This window comes from Mustela nivalis, assembly GCF_964662115.1.
Source record: "Mustela nivalis genome assembly, chromosome: 13".
Lineage (NCBI taxonomy): Eukaryota > Metazoa > Chordata > Mammalia > Carnivora > Mustelidae > Mustela > Mustela nivalis.
Window position 1 is genome coordinate 24,870,593 of NC_139032.1, and position 11,492 is coordinate 24,882,084.

The 11,492-nt window shown below is 46.5% G+C and overlaps 1 protein-coding gene and 1 pseudogene across 2 annotated transcripts; both read left to right on the forward strand.

Annotated features, from left to right (window-relative positions):
* Positions 1 to 3,946: 3,946 nt before the first annotated feature.
* On the forward strand, positions 3,947 to 6,678 carry LOC309847202 (spermatogenesis-associated protein 31D3-like; the record flags this gene model as incomplete). Its single annotated transcript, XM_082697150.1, has 4 exons — positions 3,947 to 4,033; positions 4,924 to 4,969; positions 5,543 to 5,603; positions 5,845 to 6,678. Coding segments are annotated over 4 exons (747 nt in total), but the record flags the coding sequence as incomplete, so codon positions are not given.
* Positions 6,679 to 8,610: 1,932 nt separating this feature from the next.
* LOC309847203 (spermatogenesis-associated protein 31D3 pseudogene) lies at positions 8,611 to 11,004 on the forward strand (annotated as a pseudogene). The gene has a single exon. The product of its transcript is annotated as a spermatogenesis-associated protein 31D3 pseudogene (transcript).
* Positions 11,005 to 11,492: the final 488 nt, after the last annotated feature.

The window sequence follows — 11,492 nt, forward strand, 5'->3', positions numbered from 1 at the left end:
ACTTCTGCCATCTGAACAGACAGTCTGATATTCCACCTGAGTTCATCCTTTCAGCTTATGCCCTCAGTTGCCAATTCTTTTTTTTTTTTAAGATTTTATTTATTTATTTGACAGCGAGAGATCACAAGTAGACAGAGAGGCAGGCAGAGAGAGAGGAAGGGAAGGAAGCAGGCTCCCTGCCGAGCAGAGAGCCCGACGTGGGACTCGATCCCAGGACCCTGAGATCATGACCTGAGCCGAAGGCAGCGGCTTAACCCACCAAGCCACCCAGGCGCCCCTCAGTTGCCAATTCTTCAACTTATTCTGGAACTACAAGACACTTTATACATCTCCCTGTCCATCTGAGAATGGTTTGTGTCATTTCCTCCCTCTCCAAGGAAAACTTTATTGTTCGTCACTTAATTCCAAACCTAAAGAGCTCACTTTTGACATCTTTTTATTTGCCTTTCTTCTGTCATGCTGGGGACAAGTGAGTGTGTCTTTTTAAGACCCATATTCTAATAAAGGGGTGATTCATCTAGGATAAAATCAACACAAGTAATTACGTTGATGCCACCATAAATGTTCTATAATAATAGTCAGCTTCAACAATCCCTGAAAACATTCCATTAGTTCCTTCATCATTTAGTGTGTACTAGGCATTCTTCAAAGCATTAGGGGCACATCAATGAAGGAAACAAAGATCCCTGTCTTCGCCGACTTCATCTGATTGTTCTTTAGTCAATTCTCTTGCCTAAGCACTCAAAACAATTTAACTTTTCTACAATTTCTCCACTCTCCTCACTCGTTGAGCATGTGTGCTAGATCACAACAGGGGAATTAAAAGTCACCAGAACTTTTCATCATTAAAAAACTTCAAAAGAATAACAAAATCAAAATGTGAACGCCCATCACTTCTTTCTTCTTTCTTCTTTCCTTCCTATTATACTGGACGGACTTCCTTGGGGATCTGTCCTTGCTTTCCAACTTACAACACTTTTTTGCACTACCCATCTACTCCTGATTTTTTGGAAGAAGATGATAGAAGAAGATAGATAGGTAGATAGATAGATAGATAGATTGATTGATTGATTTGATAGTACCATGGGCAGTTGGCTGCTTATTGATCTTGCCTCCAGGAATACCATGTACTCCTAGTTATTTCTAAAGATCATTTTAAGTCAGACCCCTCTTGGCTGCCATTCATACTTTGCTAACCATGCTATTCCAAGATCCTGTCATCCCCATCGCTTCTAGGGAACTCAGCTCTATAATAGTTACTAACTCAACCCACAGAAGACAGGCATTACTGTGCATTGCATTGCTGATGTGTTCCTCCCCTGTTCATTCCTTATTACTTTAATTAATGGAGTGCTCTCCAGGCCTCTTAAGGAAAATGACCAGCTGGTAAGTTTTCCAGTTGTATATGATTGATCCATTCTAGCAGCCTCAGCTCTATAATCCTATTTCTCACAAAGTTCCATGGCCTCTCTAATTTAATGCCAGCTATTGTTTTCTTTTTTCCTAAGTCTTTTAGAAGCATTACTTGGGGTTCTTGTCAGGTAGTTAAACCCTGTATCATTAGAAAGTTTTCTTATAATGTAAATCCTCCTTTATCTACCTTTACACCCCACCTTCTTGATCTAGCACCTTCAGGATTCAATCCCAGACCCATTTTCCTGGCTCCTGCCAGTGCATTCTACCCATGTCCTATAGCAACTTTGATGTATAATCCCTCCTCATCCCTCACAGGTCCAGCACTTCTCCAGGCTAGCTCTGCTGAGATTTGATTATATTAAAGGGCCTGGTGTATGGGTGGAGATGAGAAGGAAGATTCTAAAGAGGTTATTCATTGTTTTGTCTGGCACCTATCTCATTGAAGACCTCGGCAGTCTTAAACGAGGTGACTGATCTCTCCTCCAAAAGAAGTAGGCCACTTCTTCTGACTTGGTAGGCTCAGAGAAATTAAGGATACAAGATCACAAGTTCATCTACCTACAGATCCTCATCTCAAATCTCAGAGTTCCACTATTTCCCTCTCTAGGTCCTGTAATGTCATGGGAGATTTGCTGAGCCCAAGAATTCTTCAAAGCTCTGCCAATATCACACTTAAGTTCTCTGTCTACAGCCGTTTCCACCCGCTGGCTTCGGGTGATGAGAATCTTTTCAAAAGCTACCAAGGAGGCCTCTGACACCCACACTTTGAATTATTAAGAGGTCTGAACCTGTCATTTTCTTTCTTCACTAAGTCAATGGTACTTAGCAACAGCCACTCAATTTCACAGTGTTTAGAGTTGCTACTTCCCCATATATCTCCAGTGCCTAAGAAATTGTGCTGGTTACTGCATCCCCTCCACCTGCATCTCATCCCATTCCCCTCAAGTGAAAGTCTTAGTAGTTGTCTGTTACAGGGTCCCAAAGACTATCAGTACATCACCTACCACTCGTGATCCACCTGGCAAGTTAGATCTACAAAATTCTATTCTTAGTATCTGCTTCTCAGATCTATTTCTAGGACAAACCAACTTAGGTAGAGTTTCTTAAAAGTGGAGCGTGAGATGGGGGTTCTTATTCAAGTCACTAGAGGAGTATTCTTAGGAGAAAAGGAGTGAACAGTGCCTGACAGAGCAGGCCATAAAAGCTAATCATGAATATGGTCTCGATCAAAGATGAGCTTTAGTCTGAATCCAGGAGGAAGTTTTGGAATACATCCTGCACTAAGTAATCTCACCCTAAGATGAGGAACCAGGCTTTCATCCCTTGGTACCAGCCAATTGTTAAATGAAGTTTGTTGGGTGGGTACTGTGTAGCTTTCCAAGCGAAGAAGCTCCTGTTTGGCCAGGAGTAACTCTCTAGAGAAAGGGCCAGCTGTGAGTTGTTAGCAGCAAGGGCTTGTGGCAGCTTAAGTGTGGGCACATTGGCAGATGAAAAGGATCCATGCACCAATACCATCCCTACAACAGATCAGCGGGATGTCTGAGATTCTGTACTCTAGAACAGTTCTTGGGTGATTCCAGTGTGACTAGGCCAAGGACCACACTTTGAGTGGTATGAAATAGATTGTTTTGTTTTCAGGTTTTTCTACCTTTTTTACCTACATCTCCTTTTTAAGTCAGTTAAGTTATATTTTCTGTCATTTACATCCAAATACTTCCTCACAGTATAAGGGGGCTCTCTATCCCTGGCTCCCACTTTCATGCTAAACCACTAAATATATATTACCTTCTCTGTCCTTCAGGTTACCCATCTATGAGAGGGGACTAAGAAGTAGGCATTGAGATTGCAGTCCAAGATAGCAAAGAAGTTAGAGACCTTAGTTTTGTCTGCAGAAATTCAGCTAGACAGCTATCAAATCATTCTGAAATGAGCTTGATCCCAGGACCCTGAGATCATGACCTGAGCTGAGGGTGATTACTTAACTGACTGAGCCACCAGGTGTCCCAGGCAAACACATTGTATATGAAAGCTGGATCTAAGGACCTCTGTGATTCTGAGTGTAAATGTCAGTGTACAAGCAAAAATTCCACGTAGCCATGCAGATGATCAAGGCATGGAACTAGTAAGACCCAAGTCAAGTTCCCAAACATTAAAGGGGGACCCAGGTAGTATATGGATTATATATGAAACAAACAGAAAGTTTCATAAATTTCATAAATGATGTAAAGGAGTAGGAGAATAGGATGAAAAGAAAACCTGAGGGACCTAGGAGGGGTGGGGCTCTTCTGAGCTAGTGGGTGGAGGAGGGGCTGTGGACACACTTTGTTCAGTTGTCCCCTATCTTTGTGACAGTGCTCTGTGATGTAAGCCTGGGGAGGATATATATTCAGCGTGTGCACAGTATAGGCTGTCTTGTGATTCAGACAATGGAGTTCAAACACTGGAATGTTCTCTCATTTTTGAATAGTGATACTAAGCCATGTCTGAGCTCTGGCTCAACATGCTTAGAGACTGATCCCAACTTCACCTTCCTGTGTGGGTTGGGATTGCTCCTTCTGTTCCTGTGCTACCTGGTGGGGATTCCATTTCAACTTGGAAAACCAAAACCACCCAAAAGGTAAGAAATCCTCGGGGGAGGGGTGTGTGTGTCTCAACATCAATTAGTATGGTTTCCATTTCTAATCCGAAATTAATCTACTTTTAAGATTTATTTAAGAGAAAGCAAGTGAGCGGGGGGGGGGGGTGAGCACAGGGAGAGCTAAGCAGGGAATGCAATGTGGGGCTAGATTCCAAGATCCTGGAATCCTGACCTGAGCCCAAGGCAGACATTTAACCAACTGAGCTATCCAGGTACCCTCAATCCCAAATTTTAAAATGAGTTTGGTAGAGCCAGAGAAACACCTAAAACAGGACAGACATTCGTTCCTCTAGGAAAAGAGGCCTGGCAGGGCTAAGGGTTAAGGAAGGACTAAGATTTCTACTTGTAACTCACAATCTATCTGGATATGGTGGTGGATGGTGGTGGGTCTTGGGTAAAATCCCAAACACAGGGAATCCATACTCGTGGAGTGGGTTATTTTGAGAAAATGGGATCTGTGTAAAAGAACAGTTTCCCAGCACTTGATCATGAGTCACTTTCCCAGGTTAAGCATCACTCGATCAAGCCTTACTTCATGCTGGGCTAATCAGGAGAATAGTGCTGAGCCATTGAGAAGAGAGTGGGGTCTGAGCTATGGCGTAGGATACAGGGTCCTACCTAAGGGAGCACAGATGTGACTGTCAGGGTTCATTTTCTATGTCCACATTGAACAAAGGACTTCTGAGAATACCAGGTGTAGACCTCCCAGACAAACTCCTCAGTTTTTCAAAGAAGCAAAAAACTGAAAAAAGCGGAACACAAAGTTCTTTTTAATAAAGTCCTAGTATTCTTGGATAAAGAATGTCTTCATTTCTGAGAGAAAGCTAAGACATAGTTTCCAACCTCCCTCATTCTTACTTTTCTTCTAGCATCAGAGCAGAGCCAAGAGAAGGAGGAAAGGCAGGACTCTGGAAGGTAAGGTTCTGCCTATTCCACCTGAGCTTTCCAAGGCTTATCCTTGCTGTCCTCTCCATGAGGGCCCAGTCCATGATCTCTGAGGATGCGAGGCACTAGGTACATTCCCTCTCAGGAAACAGAGGCCTCAGAGGAGAGGCTCATGGAAATGCAGCCAGAGTGCAAAACCCTTCTCAGATTCCCCGCTCTGACCATTACTGAGCATGAAGCAGTGATTGATCTGGACAATGAGTGCTGCCCAATAGGTGGCTGTGTGAGATGACAAGAGTCAGAACTTCTGTCTCCTCACTTTGTGAAAGCTCTGTGACATCATGGATACTCAGGAGTCTTCCCTGAGGTAACCACTGATCTCTCTGCTTCACAGAGATGGTCTGATCATCACATGGATAATTTACATGAAAGTATAAGTGAAGCAAGATTACTAACCAGCTTCACATCATTGGCCATTTGCCCTCACCTATTGATTATAAGGGCATTCAGAGTCCAACATCCCAAGGATGTCCCATAAGAGGACTCCTGTATTATTATATGTCTTTCTACTTGACTACATAACTCATTCTCCTGGTTTCCCAGACAACAGATGCCACCGAAGAAAAGTGGAGGAGACCCGGAAGCTGATCTCTGTTTTAAGAAGGTGACCATTCTTTCCCCTTCGGTCCTGATGCCTCTTAGAACACATTTTATACAATTTCAGAATTCACTGCAGTGTGTCATGCCATGGGAGGGGGTTGCCATAGGAACAGGTATTGGAGGTGAAAGCTACTGAGTACTCTGTGAAGTCATAAAAGTGGGCACTGTGAAGGTACATGAGTCATCAGGTGGCCCCTCCCTTGTTCTGGTCCTGGCTGCAGTTTTGTACCTCCTGTCTCCTGCAGCGCCCTCAGCCAGCATCATGATACCATCCACTTCCATCAACTGTTATGTCCAGACCCCTCCTGTGAGGTATGTAACAGCACAACTGCTGAGATCGATCGGCTGCTGTTCCTGCAGGCTCTGGAAGAATCTACTTCCTTGGCTTCCACAGCTCCTGTGACTTCTTCATCGTTCACTCTCTCCACTGACTTCTCAGCAGTCCCTCCAGGAGAGCTAATACCAGCTTCGCTGCCTGAGTCTTCCCCACCACCTGCCTCCATCTTCTCACCTAACCCAGTGATCCCTGTGGCTGATTTCTTTCCACCCTCACCACCAGGTGATTCTTTGCCACCAGAGCCCTTTCCTCCCTTGGATTCCAAATTCCCAATGGACCATTTCCCAGCCCAGCGCCCTGCCTTTCCACCTCCTGTCCCACCCCATCATGCCCATTCAGTGGACTGTAGTGTCCAAACAGAGACAGTGTCTATAAATACCATCTTCTCTCTGGACCCAACCCTTTCCCACAATGTCAGCACCTTACTGGATAGCACCTTACCAGAGGGTGAATCCCACTGAGACCTTTGCTCTTAATCACACACCAAGAACCCAGTCTGCTTCGCCAGACTACAGTTTAACTGTGACTCAATCTAAAGCGATTTCCATCTCAAGGACGCCTGTTCCAGACAGCTCACCCCCAGAGAGCTCTGGTGGGTTCTGTACTTATGTCCCAACAATCACAGGCATTGACCCCTCCAGCTTGTCAATTGTAGACCTCCCTTGGTGGCAAACTCATGCCAAAGAGTCTTCCCTTCGACCCTGGCTCCACGGGCTTTCCAACAAGAGTTACTGGCCCTCCATTCTTCAGAGGCTTCTTCCCGGGGAGACCCTGCAGCCAACCTTGTAGAGCCTGGTAACCTCTCACTTCTCAGCCCTGATGCCCTGGCACTCCCTAGAGAAACAAGTCCAAAAGAGGTGTGACTTCCTCAGATGGAAGGAAACAAAGGGTTCTTTTCCAAAGCAAAGAGTTGCTGATAAGCATGGTTTGGCATCCTCCCTTCCCCCATCCAGCTCTTTTGGGGTCTCCAAAAGTTTGCAGAGGATGTTCCGAAAACTAAGGACGGCAGCCAAACTCTTAACACCTGTCACACATGACACCATAGGCAACAGGTGGGTCCCCAAGGCTATCTACAAGGCGAGGTGCATTCAGACATGAGACAAAGGGTAAGAGTGCAAATTACGGTGGTAGAAGAGGAGGGCAACAAGGCATAAAGATGAAGACTCCAGACTGGTTGTTATGTCCACAGAGTCCAGGGAGATATTCAGGATCAAGGAATTTCATAAACATCAGCCACAACCTAACCAACGAGCCAGTTAGCTCCCAAATTATACAGGGGAATGAGCATCAAGTCAAAACCACCATCCCACCAAACATACGAATTCCACAAGATCCTAAATCATTGAATCTCAAAGAACAACTCTTGCATGAGTTAAAGCTTATGCTGAAGGACAGGGAGCTTAGCCAGGTCCAAGCCCAATGCACTGGCCTTCCCCCTGTCTCAGATCATTTGACTTATAAGGCCTCACTGACTCATGCCCAGGGGGTCTGCAGTGGGGACACGAGAGCTTCCCAGGTGCTGTGTGTCCATCCAGAGGACACAGGAATTACTATGGAACAACAGCAGGAGCCCTGGGTCCCTAAGCATGTCTTAAGGAAGTACCAGAATAAGAATCCCCCACCGGCTGCAAAGACCATGAGTCCTCTGTGTTCCAAGGCACAAGAGCGTGGTGGAGGGGATACAGGACTGGGAACATCCTAACCGAGAACAGACAGTTTCCCTACTAAAGATGTGGCATTGAAGAAGAGGGCGCGGTATTGAGGGTAAACCTGGGATGAGAGCCTTCCCAGACCCTATCACAGAAGGGTCAGCCTCCTTCTGAAAGCCTTTTCAGGAAAAAAAAAAAAAAAAAAAAGGATTTTAATGCAATGGATTACTCCTGGGATAAAATGTAAAAGGGGAGAAAACTCCCAGGAGAGGCATAGTCCCCTAGCATCGGGGGAAAGCAGAGGCCTACTTAAAGGCAGAGCTGCCTTTACCGGGACGCCCGAAGCTCAGAAAATCATGACAGCCGTTGGGAAGTTCCAAGAGGAGAAATGGGGTGTTGGCATGCAATAGGCAGCACCTGCCCTCAGCAGCCCATTTCGTCCTCCACCAAGTTGGAGAAAATTCAGCAGAAAGCACAAGTGCAGACCCAGGCACAGCCTGTCCTGGGGTATCTGTTCACCTACAGGGTTTCTGCCCGTAAGGAGACCAGTACCAGGTCCTGCCAGCAAGAAGCTGTCCAATGCCTTACTGGAAGTAACAGACAGCTCAGAAACAAGGACAGACAGCCTCAGAAAGTTGTGGCATTTCAGGACCAGCTACCGCATCAGAGGTATCCCCTCTCCATGCCCCAAGGGAGCCTGCATCCCACCCAAAGGCCAACTGCGGGCATCAGGCTGCCACACTCACGACTCCCGATGGCACTGTGTGCAGAAATGTGTTTCCTACAATTTACACAGAAAACGTCTCCAGCATTTCCAGTGAGAGGGTATTGGGGGACACATCCTACCCCAAAATAATGCCTTGTGAGGACTAAATATTTCTCTTATAACGTGATGTCTGTTCTGTGTACTGTCTTGAGAGCATGGGTTTTGAGTGACTCGGTTCAGCCGTCTGTCCAAACAAACAGTGTCTCTAAATAGCATCTTCTCTCTGGACCCTACCCTTTCCCAAGAAGTCAGCCCCTTAATGGAGTTGTCCCAGACGGTGAATCCCACTGAGGCCTTTGCTCATCATCACGCACCACCAACCCGGTCTGCTTCACCACGGCCAGACTGCAATTTAACTGTGACTCCATCTAAACCGATTCCCATCTCAAGGACGCCTGTTCCAGACAGCTCACCCTCAGAGAGCTCTGGTGGGTTCTGTACTTATGTCCCAACAATCACAGGCATTGACCCCTCCAGCTTGTCAATTTTAGGCCTCCCTTGGTGGCAAACTCATGCCAAAGAGTCTTCCCTTCGACCCTGGCTCCATGGGCTTTCCAACAAGAGTTTCTGGCCCTCCATTCTTCAGAGGCTTCTTCCCGGGGAGACCCTGCAGCCAACCTTGTAGAGCCTGGTAACCTCTCACTTCTCAGCCCTGATGCCCTGGCACTCCCTAGAGAAACAAGTCCAAAAGAGGTGTGACTTCCTCAGATGGAAGGAAACAAAGGGTTCTTTTCCAAAGCAAAGAGTTGCTGATAAGCATGGTTTGGCATCCTCCCTTCCTTTCTGCAGCAGCAAAGACCAAACAAAGGAGCTGCCTATGCAGCAGCAGCAGCGCCCATATTCTGCAACCTTGGAGGAGGGCCATTTACAACAAACCCCCATCCAGCTCTTTTGGGGTCTCCAAAACTCTGCATAGTGAGTCCTTCTTCCCTGCTGCCGATGCCTCAGATAAAATCCCAAGTGCCTCCACAGAGCAGGAATGCCCAGTACTTCCCCATCCACTTCCTCCATCCTTGCCTGAGACCCCGCCTCAACTCCTGCCTCAAACCCAGCCCCAACCCCTCCCTCATGTCCAGCCCCAGGCCCACCTTCCATCCCCACTCCCAATTCTGCCATCCGGTCCTCTACCTGACATCAAGATCTGTGCAGTGTGTTTTCACAGACCTCAGAATGAATCTGAGAGTCATGTCAACTGAAATGCAACATCTCGAATGGAACGGGTTGGTTAGGGGCAGGACCGTGTGTGGGGTTTACCCACTGTGGTCCAAAGATCCCAAGACTATTACCGTCCTTCAGCTCATAACCATTCTCCCAACCCCTGTGCCACCAAAGCCCAAGTTGTAATCTCTGCCCTTCCCAGGCCCATGCTGCTATCTCTATCCCTCATGCACAGTCTCCCCTCAGTTATGAGATTCGGGGGGGAAAAAAAAACTAGAGAGGCATCTTCGAAAGAGGCTCATCCAACACTGGTGGGCCTGCCCTGTAGGTTCTATGAATCTCTCGCAGTGATGAGTGGTACAAGTACTCTTCCACAGCTACCTGAGTCTTGGGGCCATCGTGGAAGCTCTAATTTTAAAGAATGAAATCAAATTGAGTGTCTCTAAAAGTGTGTACGTGGAGGACCCAGAAATGCTTCAGCTAGAGTACAGTGACCTGGCAAAGTACAATGACCTGGAGAAGGATCACAATGATTTGGAGAAGGACAAAAATCTGGAGAAGGAAAATGATGACTGGAAGAAGAATCAGGGACACATCCCAGAGAATGGCCCAGAAGATTATCTGTTGAGGGACCTAGTTAGCTCTTCAGATAATGAAACAGGGTAGGATTCTGAGAAAGAAATTAGAGGAGCCCATCAGTGAAGAACTCCATGGTGTCTGCGGAGACTGTGGGTGAGGGACAACAGGAAAATGCCCTGAAGATACATTTAAGCAAAAGTCTGAGGAAATCAATGAGGGCCAGTTTCCTGGGACTGTGCATAATTCATAGTATGCTATGAAGCAGACATCACCTCTTTCTGAGAAGTTCGCCAGACTGAAATAAAACAGAGAAGATTGCTACCATCAGAGGTTGAGGTCTACTCCCTGAATACCTTCCTGGAGCTTGTCTTTGTTGAACCTAATGCAGTGACCTGGCAAAGTACAAAGATGGAATACCATGTTTAAAGATTTCATAAGAGGGGGACATGGAGCCATCCCTCTAGGGTCCATGAAATCATAGAGCTCTTCTAATTGAAAGAGTCCACATTCCATTCTAGCCTTTCCTCCTCAACCAATGTGATTTCTGGGGCAAATTGTAAACCTGGGAGCTTCAGCTCCCTTGAAAGAAGCTTGAAATGGCTCCATGGAGACAAAGCAGGAACAGCAAATTCAGCCCCCATCCCGGATCATCGTCTCCCTGCTACCTCAACTGTGGGCAAGGAAGAACAGAGAATTCTGAGACCATCACCCTGTAATATCAACCATCAGTTTGCAGAGGATGTTCCGAAAACTAAGGACGGCAGCCAAACTCTTAACACCTGTCACACATGACACCATAGGCAACAGGTGGGTCCCCAAGGCTATCTACAAGGCGAGGTGCATTCAGACATGAGACAAAGGGTAAGAGTGCAAATTACGGTGGTAGAAGAGGAGGGCAACAAGGCATAAAGATGAAGACTCCAGACTGGTTGTTATGTCCACAGAGTCCAGGGAGATATTCAGGATCAAGGAATTTCATAAACATCAGCCACAACCTAACCAACGAGCCAGTTAGCTCCCAAATTATACAGGGGAATGAGCATCAAGTCAAAACCACCATCCCACCAAACATACGAATTCCACAAGATCCTAAATCATTGAATCTCAAAGAACAACTCTTGCATGAGTTAAAGCTTATGCTGAAGGACAGGGAGCTTAGCCAGGTCCAAGCCCAATGCACTGGCCTTCCCCCTGTCTCAGATCATTTGACTTATAAGGCCTCACTGACTCATGCCCAGGGGGTCTGCAGTGGGGACACGAGAGCTTCCCAGGTGCTGTGTGTCCATCCAGAGGACACAGGAATTACTATGGAACAACAGCAGGAGCCCTGGGTCCCTAAGCATGTCTTAAGGAAGTACCAGAATAAGAATCCCCCACCGGCTGCAAAGACCATGAGTCCTCTGT